Genomic DNA, 17857 nt, shown 5'->3' with positions numbered 1-17857 from the left:
CTATCTGACTCGAAGGCATGTGTTCCTAACAGCTGACCACTGTGCTATGTTGCCTCACGTCATGTATGTTTGCCTGTTGGCTCTGACCTGACCCTGGTGTAAATGCATTACCGTTCTAAATTATGCACTGGGTCAGTGTTTATGTTCTGCTATGGGGTTTTAATGTCAGCTCCTAGACTGAAGAGGTTAAATGACTTTCAGCACACCACCTGGCATGGCACAAAGTGCAGCTGTGCTGTGTGATGAAGCAGCTGTCCAATCCGGTGGCTTCCGCCTGACCTCGGCCTCTCATTCGTTCATCAGGCGCCACAGAAAGCATCTACTGACCGCCCGCCACACGTGAGACCATGTGCTAAACTTACTCCCTTGTCTTCCAAGAACTTGATTCCATCATAGGAAAGCATTCTGGCAAATCTGAGTACCTGAGTGCCTCTGGACAACAGGTTGAAATTTCTGTTTTAGAATAAATGAACTGATGGCTTTCAGTGGTGCACGCTCTCCAGAGAAATCCAGGCCCCTCAGCCCCTATGGTTGAGTTTGTCCCTTTTTAGTTACTCAATAGGTCTGCGAATGCCTATAAAACACATACATACAGGGCTTCCCTGGTGGTGCGGTGGTTGAGAATCTGCCTGCTAATGCAGGGGACACGGGTTCGAGCCCTGGTCTGGGAAGAGCCCACATGCTGCGGAGCAACTGGGCCCGTGAGCCACAACTGCTGAGCCCGCGCGTCTGGAGCCTGTGCTCCGCAACAAGAGAGGCCGCGATAGTGAGAGGCCCGCGCACCGCGATGAAGAGTGGCCCCCGCTTGCCGCAACTAGAGGAAGCCCTAGCACAGAAACAAAGACCCAACACAGCCAAAAAAATAAATAAATAAAACTCTACCATGAATGTAATATTAATAAAAAAAAAAGAGCTAAAAAAAAAACATACATACACACGCACACACATTTAATTCAGTAATTCCAACTTTTAGAAGTTATTAAAATAAATATCCTTCCTGGATCACGAAAACTTTCCTGGCGCTAAGTGGTGCCTATGAACAAAGGAAAGGCTAATCTGTGATTTGAGAGTGGTAACCTATGACCATTAGAACACTATGGGTTATAGGCTGAATTGTATGTCCTCAAAATGCATAGGTTGAAGCTCTAATCCCCAGTACTTCAGAGTGTGATTATATTTGGAGACAGGGCCTTTAAAGAGGTAATTAAGTTAAAATGGGGTTGTTAGGGTCACAGAAAGAGTGTGATACACCAGACCCAGACACATACACAGAGACGACCATGTGAACACACAGGGAGAAGGTGGCCGTCTGCAAGCCAAGGAGAGAAGCTTCACAAGAAACCAAACCTGTCGACACCTTGATCTTGGACTTCTAACCTTGAGAACTATGAGAAAATAAATTTCTGCTGTTTAAGCCACCCTGTCTGTGGTATTTTGTTATGGCCGCCCTAGCAAATTAATACACAGAGTGAAATCACAAACACCATAAGGATAACCTGCAGATCCTACCAGCATTAAAACTGGTGCTCGAGGGCTGCTTTGTTCAACCAATAATTTTAAAGTTTTTCCTCTATATTAGGCCCTCAACTAGATGTTAGGAGACTATATAGATAAAGCTTCAAGTTAGTAACGCAGGATGAAAGTGGCTTACACATTTCCCCTCTCTGAAAATGTGTCCCCGGAAAACACCAGTCACCATGAATTTGTGAAGAGAAGTCACATTAACTGTTCCTTCTCCCAAATATCCCATAAAATTCAAGAGATGTAAAAGCCACCTTCTCCTATACCAACATCTTCCAAGGAATAAAATGATCTTACCCAACCCTTCCAGTTCTTGAACTACTTCCTTCCAAACAGGCTCAATATGGATACAGCTAAAGCACCAATCTGAGGTGATCTTAATGAGGTAGGGTTTCTTGAAGCTATCTGGAACCACTTCGTTCACATAATGTGAAAAGTGCAATAAATACTTTTCATCAATTGAGTCTCGCCGTTCAGAATTAAAAGGGAAGTGAAAAAATGGTTCATCAAAATAAAAATTCTCATGGAAATGGCGGAAGCGATACTCTCGTTGCTGCTTCTGGTGGCCCTGGTTCTCCCCGGCATCTCCATAGTGATCATAATGTGATCTCTTTTCTTCATTGGAAAGAATCTATAAAGAAAGGGGGAAAAAAAAATAAGAAATCCGGGAAACGAAGACAAAAAAAAGAGATCATCTAAAGGACTTTCCTGTAGGCAGCTTGGAAGACATAGGAAAAAAATAAATGTAAAGATACAACACAATTAGATGTTTTAAATGCAATCACTCAATATACCATGAAACACTTCTCTTAACAGAAAAATTAAGTATTTCAAGACCAAAATACTTCAGTTGTGTAGCTACTCATGATCATCTTGGCTTTAAAGATTCTGAGCTATCACACTACTAAATACGTCAATAAAGCAAAGAAAACTTAACATAACTTTGATCGCTAGGGCTCAACCTCGAGAACGTTGACTCAGTCATACCATCTAGGTTGGAGTAATTCAAACGAAGGTATGGAAAGCTGTGAACACCAAAAAGTAGTCACAGGATTGAATTCTGTGACTGTATGTTAGCTGACTTTGTCTTACTTAGAAGTAACTTTGAAGTCTAAAATTCAAGAACCTGTTTTAGGATGAAGCATCATTCTATAAGCTGAGCACTGTCTGTGGAAGAGCATTACCCTACACAAATCAGGAAGCCATGGACTTATCTTTCTTGCATATTCCAGACCAACTTACTTAAGCTGATATGTTGGAAAACTGTTAAAAACCTTGTGTTTAAATGTATTTGTAACCTTAACTCACTTTAATAAATATAGGCAAATTGTTCTGTGATTCTTTAATGTAAGTTTCTAGTAAATGTGCTGCCTAAGTGAGCATGTAATATAAGGAAATAGAGACATACGTTCAGGGTGACTTCTAAAATTCCAATTAAAGCCTTTAAAATAGGCCAGTTTTTCTAAGAGCTGAGTGTGCAGGTACTAGTTTCAACATATTGGATGTGGCCAAATATGTTGTCTCTACCATCACCTAGAAACGGGGTCAAGGGCATGGGGAACATGCCCTCTCCGAGAGGACCTTACAAGACTGATCACCTAAGATATATTTTATAAGAGCTAAAAGATACATCACAAAGTTTGACACGATACCTCGTAAGCCTTGCTAATTTGAATGAACTTGTCTTCTGCTCCAGGATCTTTGTTTTTGTCAGGATGCCTGAAACACAAACGGGCAGGCAGTGAGGATGGATTTAATGTTCTATACATGGTCAATTAACATCTTCGTATACACAGAGGCAAATGGAAGGGCATTTTGTTAGGACAGTTTCTTAAAAATGGGAGAAGCAATTAGTTGCTTCACGTGACTATAGTAAATGAAACTGTGAAACAGGCCATTTCTTCCCAAAGCGCTTCAGCTGGGCACATTTTCAAAGCACCAGATAGCGCTCCAGACTCTCACTGAGGAAGGTGGGATATGTATCTGTCTTTACACTGCTCCCAAACACTGCTGGAGCTCAAGGTCAAAGTCACTTATCCGTAAGAACCAACTTCTTTCCCCAGGATGGCAGCATTTCATCCCAATGTTAGAATGATATCAATGTAGGTATTTCTTCTGACAACTCAGGTAGACAAAGCCAACAGTTTTTAGGATACTCCATGAATTTGTTTAGTAACAACCATGTTCCAAATGGTATCTTGCTGCTGATGTTCAAATTAGAACATTTTAGTTTTCACTCTTCCCCTGGTTATCCCATCTGCCTGACTGCCTACTTACAAATGCATAATAATTACAAGGCCACATATTTTAAAATGTGAGAAAAATCTAGTTTACACAAAGTGATTTCAACTAATATTGGAACTAATATTTACTATTATACACAGCTGGCAATTAACTGTATCCATCTTGCTGCCATATATTATTCTGTAATCTTCTTGTATTTGTACCAATTTCAGCTTTGGGGATTCTAAAGTTTTGGAAAGTAGGGGCTGGGTTTTATTTCCTTAGAACCGCCTAAGATCTAAATCAGTGTTTTATACCAACTGATTTTTCAATGTTCATTTTATTAAGAGATTCTATTACAGAGCTTATTTTTTTGTAATAACTCCTGCTAACTTCTAGTACATTTCCTCTAGGAAAGGTTCTGGAAAGAAACAATCCACTGGGAAGCAAATGACAACTAAAAACAGCACCAAGTACATCGGAATAAAAAAAATTTATAACTTGACCAACTTATTCTAGCAGGAACATGTTTGAATGAATTATACCAATATTCTGACTTCTCTAAAAATAAAAAAACCTTCAAATTATTGGCTGTTGAATTTAGACATCATTCTTCCCTTAAATATTTAATCCTGTTAAGAATATTAGTAGGGAAAAAATCTCAGCTAGATGTCAATGAAAATAATGACTTAAGGAAACAAGATGGTGGTTCCAAAGTATGTTTCTGGATGACTGGAAAAAAAAAAAAGTGCTTTCAATATTCAAACTTAGGCCAAAGGCTGAGAAGATAAAAATAATGCAATTGCACAAATGAAGATTTAACATACAGAACTCTGTAGGGGGAGAAGGGAAGGGTAGGAAGGAGCTTTTAAGGAGACTGAACCAAAGACAGACTATTGAGAGCTGGGTTAAAACCACAGATCCTGAAACAGAGGAAACCAAGGCCCAAGAACAGGGAGGATACCATAAGACGGTTTTAGCTTATAAGGAATGTTTTCCTTATTATAGGAAGATACCACAAAGTTGAAAACATTTAGAAAAGGATAAATCAGCTCTAGGAAAGTACCATCCAATGCTATTTTCAGTGTATATGAAACATTTCACAGACTACAATATTATATACACCCTTTAAATTTCAAAGTGAAGAAAATACTGCACTTGGTATCTACTGCTGTCTAGCGCTACCTTTAAGGGAATAAAAACGAAGGTAGAAAAAGTAATATAGGAAAGTATCAGACAAATCAATTATTGTTGAGCTGACTGACTACATTACACCCATTTGCTTCAAATCAAATTTTATGATGCCTTTTTCTTGGGGTGGGAGGAGTTATTCTGCCAGTGTAGATGACAAAAGAAAAGTACCTATAATAAAACTTAATTATTGGGAGAGAAACAGTTTTTCTGAGATAAAAAGTAATTTAATATGGTTTCTGGACTACCTGCCCTTTGTTGCAAAACCTCTATATATCCTAGCTCCTCCCATCGCCTCCTCCGAGCAGTTCTCTCAGGATTACTTGAGATGCTGCCTCTCGGGCTTGAAGTCCTAAAAATTCTTGCCAAATAAAACTCTCAAAAAACAAAAGAGAAAGGTTTCACCAAGCAAAGGGAAAGCTCTTGAGCAATGTAAGAAATACTATTAAGTGGTAAAACAGCCGAGGAAGGTTACAAATCCAATTCAATAATTAACCATTCCCCACTGTGATAGCTCATTCTGAAAAGTCAAACTGGGAAACTGCTATGTCAGTGTACAGCTGACCCTTGAACAACATGGGGCTCAACTGAACTGCACAGTTCAAACCCATGTTGTTCAAGGGCCAACTGTATATGAAACCATTATGAAATGAAACCAACTGTTTCATTGATAAAATGCTGCCAGAGCCAAAACAGCAGAAAATAATAGTACAGTGAAAATACAAAGGTAAAGTAAAATTTTAGACTTTCGTTGGATGATAGTTTATTTATTTCTATGGTGACGTATTATGCCTAGAGAGACTCTAATTAAGGAGGAGAAGCATATGATTTATTTAATTAATATCACAACACCCTTTTTTAGCTCTGGAAGATAGAAAAGTCAAAGCTGTACATTTTAATAGATCCCACATAACCAAGCTATCATTTCTGCTTTCAAATTTTGTCAAAGGCCATATCCTGTCCAAAAGAATATTGCTACCTTGTGAATTAATTCAAAGGCCATACTGTGTCTAAAAGAATGTTGTTACCTTATGAATTGCAGATTTATGTATTTTGCTTTAAATGCAAAGAGGCAAGAGTCTGAAATGATGTAGAAAAGAAAGCAACTTGGCTGTAGAGTCCCTGGAAAGAGGCCATGCATAATCAGAGATTGTGTTTTTAGTATCCAATTCTGGGTTCCTCATGATATGAATATGGTCTAAGATAGTTACATATTCAAAACATTCAAAAGTATATTTTATACTATCTTTCACCTTTACTGCAACCAACTGAATACTAAGACGCGTCTCTCACTGAAGAAAAATGGTGTCAGGCACGAGTCATACACAGCCTGCGGTGTCATCTGCACGTGGCAGCTTTGCTCCTGCATAACGTCCTACCCACCCAGACACTAACCCACTCACTCTCACTTCTGCCCAGATGCGTAAGTGATTAAAAAAGAAAACAGCAATAAACTACCTGCTGGTGCAGAAGGTCAACCTATGGAACCCACAGGTAATACAGACTTAACCAACTGTGAACCTATTTCCTCACCCGAAAAACAGGGACAGCAATATCCGCCCTCAAAGGGTAATTATAAGGTTTAAATGAGATAAACAGCATAGAACCTGGAGCGTAGCATGCAGGAGGTACTTGATGATGGCTCCCATCCCAAACTGTCTTTCCTTACTTCTGGTTGGTTCACCCAGCTTTAGTCGCCTGTGTCCTCACCATCCTTTCCTCCTCCGGCTGCTCCCCTCCAGCTATATAACCTAGCGCTTCTACTTTGTCATGTCCAAGGCATTGGTGGAAGAAACCGATGATGTTTGTCCAAAATAAGTTTTAAATTTATTGCTATCCTGCTAAATCACAAACACTTGCTTATTCCCTAGCATATACAATATCTACAGGTAAAATTAAGATTTTTCTATGTGATAATTTTTTAAAGTAATGTACTCAGTTCCTGAATATTCTTACTAAGTTGAGGGCAAAAAGCTCTTACTATAAAAATTTTTTGAAAGCTTAAAAATTAATAACCTAGACAATAGGACTGGATAGTGTTCCCTTTAGCAATGGCACTCATAAAGAGTTACTTTATGAATCACGGGAAGGGCAGCTTATCCACTCTTGACTATATATATTATATATATATATATAATTTATATTATATTAAAAATATATGTTTATTAAAGTTTCCTCCTACTTACTTTAACATTAAATAAGTGAACAGTATCAAGGCAATTCTTTAAGCCACAGAATTCCTAACAGGGGGTTTCATAGTAACAGAGGCTTTGGATCTCATCACTAAAAATTCTAGAATCATATGAATATAAGTCCTCCCACATAAAATACGTTAGACAAATATATATTATATATTTAATGAACATAGAAACAGAGACAAATAAAAGCTAACCATAATTTAGGCTTCATTCTCCTGCTAAAACTGCTTAGCTTATTTTAAACTGCTATTTCTTTGTTTCACCTACCATTCCCGGGCGAGCTTCTTATAAGCCTTTTTAATATCAGCCTGACTGGCTGTTCGGCTGACCCCTAGGACTCTGTATGGGTCAAAATCCAACGCAGACAGAATTTGCAGGATCAGAACCAGAACTATCAAGAACTGCCAGGAAATGCTCAACTTTTTCACTTCCATTTCTCTTCCTTTCCAGAGCTGAAATGATTGAAGAGGCAGTAAGTTTTAGTGGTAGAAATCTGGAGAGTCTTGCTTTCTAGGTAAAGGTATAAGATATACAGATGAAAAACAAAACAAAAGATATTTTGCAGGAAAAGTGCCAAGCTGTTTGACCACATCTTCTTAAATGAACAATCTTGCTACTGTTTTTGAATATCACAAATAAGATTATAGATGAAGAGATGAGCAATAAGAATAGCAACTCTCCAAAATCCTTGTATTAGAAAAGCTTCAGAAATGACTGAAAATGAATGAGAAGAAGAAATAATAAGCAAACGTGGGAAAACATACACAGGGAAATCAAGGCAACTACATCTCAAATACACTATTTCACTTATTCTGACAATAAAAGTTTAAACTTAAAATATGTGGTTAGAGAATACCTCACTGAGCACATGCTACACAAATTCATGAAATCTTAAGATTTACCATGTGCAAAACTACAAAATGAGATAGTTGTGATGTTCTTGGGAGTTAAATAAGTATAAGAACGAAAGTGAAATACTCTAAAAAAACTGCAGTTACAACTTTGTGTGCCCCAATTCTATTCTTTCTCACCATGCCCATTCAAACAAGAAAATAAGAAGCTGTTCTTTAATCACTAGCAATACTGTCATTATAAATGGAGACCTCAGATGAAAAAAAGTGGTGAGAAAAATTTTAGTTTGCTACGTGAAGGGGGATTAATGGCAAAGATCGTAGACCAGGCATGGTCTTCAAATGTTAAAGCTCCAACTCTGGTGAGTGTAGTGACTGAATTCACTGTGGATTTTGGAAATAATCCTGACTGGTTAATGAACAAGGTAGTGCTGTACTGCAGGGACATTTACACTCCAGGAGTATGATCTTTGTGATATCACACAATGATTTTTCAAGGGCCATATTTATCTTGGTTTCTCACAAATCACTAAAATATTAAGGATCAAGTATCTAATGTGACATCTTACTTCAGGGAGGCAAAGCTGTAACACTGTGGATTTTGACAAGTGGGAGTCTAAATCCTCAAGAAATTGACTAATCTGATGCCACTGTTTAGGACTGCAAGCATGCTGAATAAAATCCTAAAACAAACCAGTTTCTTCTTTGTAAAGGCAATCTATAATCTATTCTCTTACAAAACACATACAGCACGCTAAAAATTGAGGTGATGTAGCTACTAATTAAGCACATGGACTCCGTAATCAGACTAACATTGGGATCTGTCCTCTACCACTTTATGACCTTGGACAAATTACTTAAAACTTGCTAAGCCTCATGTTCTCCTTCATAAAATGGGGGTAAATAATACCACCTTGAAAAGATCAAAATGGGAGTTAAACGTATGTAAAGGAGTTACTGAGCACGGGGTCAGCAGCCAATAAGCGGTATTTACTGCCATTATTTCTTCTACCATGCAGTGCAACCAGTGCCTTATTCAACTGTGTCAGTCGCCTCCACTTAGAGGGCCCAAGTGCCGGGGCGCTGTGTTCTTTTGCTGACAGCTCGACGGTGCCGGCCTCAAGGCAGGAAACAACCTGCCCAACAGGTAGGCTATCGCCCTCGGGCAGTATCCCCCGGACCAGGCAGCCGGTCCCAGAGCTTCGGCCCCGCCTCGAGCTCCCCCCGGAGGTCGCAACCCTCCAGGAGACAGCCGCATCCCTCGCCGCCCCAGAGAACCCTGGGCCAGGCCCTATCGGCTCCGGGTTCCCCCCGGGCCCAGAGGGGACCGGGAACGAGAAGGAACTGACGGGAGATCCCTGAGCCCGCCCGGTCCCGCCGCATCTGCGGCTCCGCGCGTCACGCCGGGAAGTAGTTACCTGGAAAGGGCACCGTCCTAACCGGCTGCAGCGTCCGTGCTCCAGTTACTCCGCGGGGCCGAGAGCCTCCGCTCCACACCAGCGCTCGCCGGGTCCTGGGGAGGGGAAAGAGGAGGGACAAGCCGGAGGGCAGTCACGTGATACTTAAAGGCCCGGCGCACCAAAGGCGCGGACTGAACAGTTCGAGGGCTTCAACTTTGAGAATCTGTTTTGACCCTTGCCACCCGCCGTCTGCGCGTGGACCTGGCGCGGTTGTCATAGGAACGAGGCTCGCGCTCCGGCTGGATCCAAAAGGATGGTGGCGACCAAAGAGGCTAAAACGTGCCTCCTAGCGAGGCGAAGTCGCGATGCATGATGGGATGCCAAAACACCTCCCCTATCCAGGGAGGAGTTTCCACTTCTACCAGGAGATGGCCCTTGTCTAGCAACAGTTGCTGGGGTGGGGAAGCAGTCGCTGGTCCCTATTCTCTTTAACCCTATTCATAGAATCCTAGAGCGTCAGAGCTGGAAGGGACCTTAGGGATCGTTTCTAATCCAACTCCACCGTATCCTGATGGGGGAGACTGAGACCCAGAGACGGGCAGGGACTTGCCCAAGGCTTAGAATCCAGGACTCCTAATCCTATATACCAAAAAGCAATCTCCACTCTAGAATGTACAAGGTCCTGTCCTAAGCACGGGAAAGGGATATGTGTATGGTGATGCTGGTGGGGGCGGTGGAGGAGAGGCACAAGTGAGTGAGGTAAACTTTCATTGAGCCAATGACATAAGTTCCTTGGGGATATAAAGAAAGAGATTTCATGTCCTCCTGCTCTGCTTATTTAGTCTTATCTCCTTTGCATTTATCACTATCTAACGTACTGTATCTTTTATTTATTTATATTGTTTATAATCTGTCTCCCCCCACTGGAATGTAAGCACCTAAAAGCAGGGCTTTTTGGACTTCCCTGGTGGCGCAGTGGTTAAGAATCCACCTGGCCAATGCAGGGGACACAGGTTTGATCCCTGGTGTGGGAAGATCCCACACGACGCGGAAGAACTAAGTCCATGCGCCACAACTACTGCGCCCGCGCGCCACAACTGCTGAAGCCCATGAGCCCTAGAGCCCACACGCCTAGAGCCTGTGCTCCGCAACAAGAGAAGCCACCGAAATGAGAAGCCCGCGTACCGCAACAAAGAGTAGCCCCTGCTCGCTGCAACTAGAGAAAGCCCGCGCGCAGCAACGAAGACCCGACACAGCCTAAAATAAATAAAAGCAGGTCTTTTAAAGTCTGTTTTGTTTGTCTCTATATTCTTGGTGCCTCTACAGACCTTGGCACAGATAGGATCTCAATAAATATTCGTGGAATAAATGAATGAATGGGGCTGAGGTTTCGCTGCTCAAGAGAATACATTCTAAAGTGGATTCCCGGTTGTGTGTGGACTTTGAGTTGGGCTCGGGTTTAAATCCTACCCGCCTCTGCCACTTACTACCTCTGTGATCTTGAACAGTGACTTCACTTCCTACAGCCCCAGCGTCCACATCTGGAAAATGGAGGAAAAGACTATCACCCTGGTAGGATTGTAGTCAGGGAGAAATGAGGCAATACAGTGTAAAGTGGCTAGCACAATGTTTTTTTTAATTGAAATATTGTTGACATAGGAGCAATTTTTTTTTATGCTTAATCTTGCTTCCTCACACTTTTATAGGTTTTTTTTTTTTATATTTCATATATTTATTTATTTATTTATTTATGGCTGTGTTGGGTCTTCGTTTCTGTGCGAGGGCTTTCTCCAGTTGTGGCAAGCGGGGGCCACTCTTCATCGCGGCGCGCGGGCCTCCCACTATCGCGGCCTCTCTTGTTGCGGAGCACAGACTCCAGACGCGCAAGCTCAGTAATTGTGGCTCACGGGCCCAGCCGCTCCGCAGCATGTGGGATCTTCCCAGACCAGGGCTCGAACCCGTGTCCCCTGCATTGGCAGGCAGACTCTCAACCACTGCGCCACCAGGGAAGACCAGGAGCAATTTCTGAAACGAGGAAATGAGCCGTACAAACTGATTGTTCAGAGGACAAGATTTCTGCCGGTTATTTTCTTTGTGGGAGGTGCTAGGGTGGGAGGGAGGGAAGAGGGGAATGGGAGACCTATAAGGTGGGCTTGGTTGTATGAGACAAGTTTGGCAAAGTAAACCAGGATATCTGGGCACGGGGAGGAGACTTATGGTTTCACTGGGGGCAGGGCAGGGGGCTAGAGGGGAATCATGCCCGGGAGGGGGTCGAATGGGGCGGGACAGACCATGGCTCCAGGCATGACAGTCTCTCTTACTAGAAGAGTAAACCACTCCGAGTCTCTGCGAAAGCGAAGTAGCAATCAATTCCGGCAGGGGCCCGTGACGGAGATTCGCGGGTGTGTCCTGGGAGCGGGTCGCGCCCTGCGGGCGCGGCAGGGCGCGGGGACGGAGCCGAATGGGCTAGAGGTAGTGAGGTGGCGGGGCCTGGGGGCGGTGCAGTAACGCGGGGATGGGTTTCGAGGGCGGTTTCTGTGGGCAGGACCCAGGGGCGTGGGGAAATGGGGGCGGGGCGAAACGCGGTGGCAGGTCCCGGGGCAGGTCCTGGGGAGAGGGCGGGGCTCGGCGGCCGAAACCCGGAAGCGGTCAGAGGCGGCTGGGGCCTCTGCCGTCTGCTCGACATGGACGAGGCGGACCGGCGGCTCCTCCGGCGGTGCAGGGTGCGGCTGGTCGGTGAGCTGCAGGTGGCCGCCCTCTGGGACGCTCTGCTGAATCGCGAGCTCTTCACCCCCGACATGATCGAGGACATCCAGGTGCGGCCCCCACCCCACCCCCGGCCGGCGCCCCCAGCTTCCCGCGTCGCGCACACTTCAGGTCACAGATGGGGACAGCGAGGCCGCGCGGAGAGGGTTGCTGAAGCCACACCGTGACTTAATGGCCGAGCTCCCGCCCTCTCCTCTCGCGTCTGTGCCACGCAGTACCCGCTCCCTTTGGGGAACCATTGTCAGGGAACCCCGTTTTCCCGCAGGGCGTCGAGCTCACTAAATTGCCCAGAGGAACCGAACAACCCCAAACACCTTTTCGAGGGCTTGCTAAAGCGATTCCACGCCCTGCACCATCAGAGTACACCGTTAGCTGCTGCAGCGGTGTACTGTTTTTTCCTCCTCTAACGTGGAGGTTCAGGAAACCCACTTGGGAGGTCAGACTGCCTGACACTGTATCCTCTTCGATCCGCAGTGTCCTGGGCTGTGAAGTGGGGACAACAGCAGTATTGCCCTGAGGGCTAAAAGAGATAACGGGTGTGAAACAGTAAAGTCTCAGGCACAGAGTGAGGGCACATCATATGGTAGCTGGCTGTGCCGTGTCCTCCTTGGCCAGCCCCTCATGAGTTAACGATTATGTTTTGTAAGGGGTTTGGAGATGAGGGGCCTACTGCAGGTAATGAAGAGAATAATAAAGTCAAACATTTGAGGTTCTCTTTAAAAGCACTGTCATGTCTTTGTCTTATTTGACTCTCACCACAGGCCTGTGAGGTCAGGAGGGAACAGGAGGTATTTTTTACCACAAGATACAGTGGGAGTGTGTGGCTTCCTAGAGGCCCTTGCACAGTGCCCTGTGGGCTGCTTGCAGGCCAGTTTCTGCATCATCCAGGAACTTGGCCTGATCCAGTGAGGAAGTCTTTAATAGGATAAATATCATATGGAAAATTGCCAATGAATAATAATATTAAAAGAAGTCTTATGAGCATCTGCTGTGTACTGAGGAGTGGAAATGACTTGAGGCCATACCCTTGTCATCAGGTACATTGACAGGAGTCATAAACTCGAATGTCCTTGGAGGCCCAATGGGTGGGCACTAGAGCGGGCAGCCTCTGCCCTGCCCCCCAGCTCCAGATGAGTATGGTCATACCAGAATGCTGGCCCAGTGTTGCCAGGTTAGGGTTTTTTTGTTTTTGTTTTTTGCCTGCGCTGTGTGGCTTGTGGAATCTTAGTTCCCTGATCAGGGATCAAACCCAGGCCCTTGGCAGTGAAAGCGCGGAGTCTTAACCACTGGACCACCAGGGAATTCCCGAGAAGCTGGAAATCTTGATTTTGATGTCGAGTTCCCTGATTTTAAATGTTAGCAAAAATAGCACAGGGAACTCTTCTCAATATTCTGTAATAACCTAAAGGGGAAAAGAATTTGAAAAAGAATAGATACTGTATATGTATAGCAGAATCACTTTGCTGTACACCTGAAACTAACACAACATTGTTAATCAACTGTACTCCAATATAAAAAAAAAAATGTTAGCAACAAATTCGGAATTTTTAAAGAATGTCTTATGAACAATGGGCCACCATTTTGCCACCCCTAGTATGGCGGAACCACGTGGATCTGGGCTGTCATCCTGGCTTTGTTACATATTAGCAAGTTGCAGCACCTTTCTTTGAGACTCAGCTTCTCTCATCCATAAGGTGGGGATAATTGTAATTTAACCCCTTAAGGTTGTTGAGGAGGACTAAATGAAGTGATGCATTTAGCACAGTGTCTGTGAGTGTTCAGTAAATGTTGAGAGAAACCAAAACACCACGATTTACTTGCAGAGAAGTAGGCATGCAGCTAATTTTGCTAATGAGAATTACCTTCTCAATGATAGTATAGGTCTGTGCTATTCAATATAGGAGCCATTAACCACATGTGGCTATTTAAATGTAAATATGAAGTAATTAAAACTGAACAAAAAATGCAGCTCCTCAGTCATATGACCCAAGTTCTCAGTAGCCACGTGTGGCTGATGGCTGCCATATTGGACAGCACAGATAAAGAACCTTTCCATCATCATGGAAAGTTCTCTTGGACCATGCTGCTGTAGGATATTTGAGGACAGGGTGGTGTCTTATCCCTGTGGAACTTGCCCAGAGCTGGGCCTCAAAGGACAACCAGCAGATAACCAGATCCCCGCCTCTTTGTCTGGTACCACCATCCTGACACCTGTCAACCTGGACCATTCCTGCAACTTCACAGTCCACCCAATCAATGCCCAAGTCTTGTCAATTTCCACTCCTTCTTTCTCTGGTATGTCCTCTCGCTTTTCTCCATTCCAGCTGCAAAGTCTCTGCCACCACCTGACTTGGCTATGGCCCACTCCCTGCCATGGTCCACCCTGCCCCCAGAATGATTTTTAAATTTTTATTATTTATTTATTTTTAATTTTTTAATAAATTTATTTATTTATTTTTGTCTGTGACAGGTCTTTGTTGCTGCGTGCGGGCTTTCTCTAGTTGCGGCGAGCAGGGGCTACTCTTTATTGCAGTGCACGGGTTTCTCATTGCGGTGGCTTCTCTCGTTGCGGAGCACGGGCTCTAGGCACGCGGGCTTCAGTAGTTGTGGCACACGGGCTCAGTAGTTGTTGCTCGTGGGCTCTAGAGCCCAGGCTCAGTAGTTGTGGCACTTGGGCTTAGTTGCTCCGCAACATGTGGAATCTTCCTGGACCAGGGATTGAACCTGTGTCCCCTGCATGGGCAGGCGGATTCTTAACCACTGCGCCACCAGGGAAGTCCCAGGATGATTTTTAAAAAGGCATCTGACTCTGTCACTCCCTTCTTTTTATTTGTTTATTTATTTGGCTGCGCCGGGTCTTAGTTTTGTCACTTCGGATCTTCATTGCGGCTTGCGGGAACTTTTAGTTGCAACATGCGAACTCCTAGTTGTGGCATGTGGGATCTAGTTCCCTGACCAGAGATCGAACCTGGGCCCCCTGCGTTGGGAGCACGGAGCCTTAGCCACTGGCGCACCAGGAACGTCCCCGTCACTCCCTTCTTAAAACTCTTCAGTGGCTTCCACAGCTTTCTTGACACAATGGTGCAGAGGTCTCCTCTCTCTGTCTCCCCCCTTATGTGTCTCATTTCTCTGAATTCACTACTCACTTCCTAATGTTCCCTGGGGTCTCAGCTAAGATAGCCCCTCCTGGAGGCTTCCCTAATGCCCCAAGGCTGAGTTGAGTGCCCCTGTACCCTTCCAGCCCCATGTCCTTTCCCTTCTGGCACTTCTCTCTTTGCTGTGTCGTTGATGTGTCTGTTCACATCCCCCGCTAGACGTTTGGTCCCTGAAGACTGCGACGCTTTGTTGCTGCATTTTCAGCACTTGGCACAGTGCTGGGCACACCGCAGACACCTCCAACGTACTGATTGAAGAGATAAAGACTGGCAGGTGGCACACACTCAGTGCAACTACAGGCTCAATGTTTGTGGAGGTGCCTGATTGTTTAGACTTAGGTAGATGGGGAATGGGGGGACAGGGTGAGATTCACAGGAAGGCACGTGGATAATAGTGCCATGTCTTTCTTTCCAAACAGCAGGCAGGCTCTGGGTCTCGGCGAGATCAGGCCAGGCAGCTGATCCTAGATCTAGAGACCCGAGGGAGTCAGGCCCTTCCTTTGTTCATCTCCTGCTTAGAGGACACAGGCCAGGACACGCTGGCTTCGCTACTGAGAACCAGTAGACAAGCAGCAAAGCAGGATCCAGAGGCCATCAGACCCCTGGACCTCAAGCCTGTGGTGCTCGGACCAGCGAGCCTCAAACCAGAGGAGCTGAGAGTGGCGAAGCAGGACCCATCGCAGCCGAGCCAAGGAAAACTCGCTCCAGTGGTGCTGGGGCCGGAGGAGCTCTGGCCAGCCAAGCTCAGGCCCGAGGTTCTCAGACCAGAGGCACCCAGGCCAGTGGACGTTGGTTCTGGAGGATTCAGTGAAATCCGTGAGTACCAAGAGTGGGTGGTGGGTGGGTGTACTGAGCGGTCATTGAGGAGTGACCAGTGGTACAGCTGGGTAGGGTGAGGTTTAATTTAATTTTGGTGTTGTCTTTCTGAGTACTCGTAGGGGATGGGTGGACTGTTCTGGTAGGTCTTCAGGAGAGCCCCTGCTCTGAAAAGCCCGTGTTGAAGTCTGTTTTGGATGTTGCAGGTGTTGATCAGTATTTCCAGATCAAGCTGTTGTTTAGGATTTGCCTTTGGGTCCAGGTGGGTGGTGTGGACTAGCCCAGGCCTGGGGGCAGGAGGGAGGCAGCTGCCTGTTAAGAGTCTGCCAGGCACCGTACATACCCTTACCTCCTTCCCTCACAACAACCGTGCAAGGCACGGGAAACTGAGGCTCAGGGAGGTTAAATCATCACCCAAGGTCACAAAGCTGCATCTGGTAAAATGCAGAAATCCAAAGAGTGCAGCTGGATGATTTTTACCTATGTGTACACACAGATAACCAAACCCCAGATCATGAAGACATAGAACATTCTATGGGGGTGGTGGGGGGTTGTGGTGGTGAGATGAATTGGGAGATTGGGATTGACATATATACACTAATATGTGTAAAATAGATAACTAATAAGAACCTGCTGTATTAAAGAAATAAAATAAAATTAAAAAAATTGTATTTTCTACTTAAGGAATTTAAACAAAACAAAACAAAAAACAGACGTAGAACATTCTGGTGTCCTATAACACTCTCTTGTACCTCTTTCCAGTCTATTCCCACTCTTACCCCATCCAAGGGAATCACTATTCTGAGCTCCGTTGTCATAGATCCCTTTTGCTTGTCCTTAAACTTCAATATAAATGAAATCCTATGTACTCTTTGAGTCTGGCTTCTCTTGCCATCATTATGTTTGTGAAATTCATTCATGTGGTTGTGCATATCAGTAGTTAGTTCTTTTTCATTACAAGGTAGTTCTTATTCTGAATCATCCACAATTTATTTAACCATCTCTTGTTGATGGACATGTGGTTTTTTGTTAGGGCTTCGTTTCCATGGCAGCACGTGGAGATCCAGCACATCCTTTTTCATGGATGCCTAGTGGGCCATTGCATGGATGCTAATAATAATAATTGTAGTAATGGTTAACCTTACTGAGTGCTTACTTTTTGCCAGGCGCTGTTTGGAGTGCTCAATAAATGATTTATTATATTTATTTATTTATTTATTTTTGGCTGTGTTGGGTCTTCGTTGCTGCACGTGGGCTTTCTCTAGTTGTGGCGGGCGGGGACTACTCTTCGTTGCGGTGCTCGGGCTTCTCATTGTGGTGGCTTCTCTGTGTTGGGGAGCACGGGCTCTAGGCGTGCGGGCTTCAGTAGTTGTGGCACTTGGGCTCAGTAGTTGTGGTTCGCGGGCTCTAGAGCGCAGGCTGAGTAGTTGTGGAACACTGGCTTAGTTGCTCCGCAGCATGTGGGATCTTCCCGGACCAGGGCTTGATCCCGTGTCGCCTGCATTGGCAGGCGGATTCTTAACCACTGCGCCACCAGGGAAGTCCCCTCAATAAATGATTTAATTTAATCTTACCAACTCTCTTGTAAGGTAGGTGCTACAGTTTTCCCAATTTACTGTTTGTTTTGTTTTGTTTTGTTTATGTTTTTTGGCTGCGTCGCTTGGCTTGCAGGATCTTAGTTCCCCCACCAGGGATTGAACCCAGGCCACGGCAGTGAAAGTGCAGAGTCCTAGCCC

General features: G+C 44.7%; 2 protein-coding genes across 13 annotated transcripts in view; one reads left to right on the top strand and one right to left on the bottom strand.

Moving 5' to 3' along the window:
• DNAJC16 (DnaJ heat shock protein family (Hsp40) member C16) overlaps nt 1-9664 on the bottom strand; it is a 37526-nt gene extending 27862 nt beyond the window's left edge. Inside the window, exons 1-4 of the mRNA XM_036858907.1 lie at nt 9403-9664; nt 7401-7585; nt 3174-3240; nt 1819-2152 (exon numbers count right to left, since the gene is read on the bottom strand). Coding sequence (XP_036714802.1) covers nt 1819-2152; nt 3174-3240; nt 7401-7567 — 568 coding nt within the window. The 5' untranslated portion in view covers nt 7568-7585; nt 9403-9664. The remainder of the gene's footprint in view (nt 1-1818; nt 2153-3173; nt 3241-7400; nt 7586-9402) is intronic.
• A 2346-nt stretch (nt 9665-12010) lies between these two features.
• CASP9 (caspase 9) overlaps nt 12011-17857 on the top strand; it is a 30537-nt gene continuing 24690 nt past the window's right edge. For 8 of the 12 annotated variants that reach the window (XM_036825722.1, XM_036825712.1, XM_036825703.1 and 5 more), the window contains exons 1-2: nt 12029-12200; nt 15725-16121. In XM_036825722.1, coding sequence (XP_036681617.1) covers nt 12069-12200; nt 15725-16121 — 529 coding nt within the window. In that variant the 5' untranslated portion in view covers nt 12029-12068. Of the gene's footprint in view, nt 12201-15464; nt 15623-15724; nt 16122-17857 lie in introns of all 12 variants that reach the window. The other 4 variants (XM_036825663.1, XM_036825652.1, XM_036825621.1 and 1 more) reach the window with 4 other exon arrangements.

This window comes from Balaenoptera musculus, chromosome 1 (genome assembly GCF_009873245.2).
Source record: "Balaenoptera musculus isolate JJ_BM4_2016_0621 chromosome 1, mBalMus1.pri.v3, whole genome shotgun sequence".
NCBI lineage: Eukaryota > Metazoa > Chordata > Mammalia > Artiodactyla > Balaenopteridae > Balaenoptera > Balaenoptera musculus.
The sequence above is the reverse complement of the archived record's forward strand: the minus strand, read 5'-3'. Positions and strand labels throughout refer to the sequence as shown.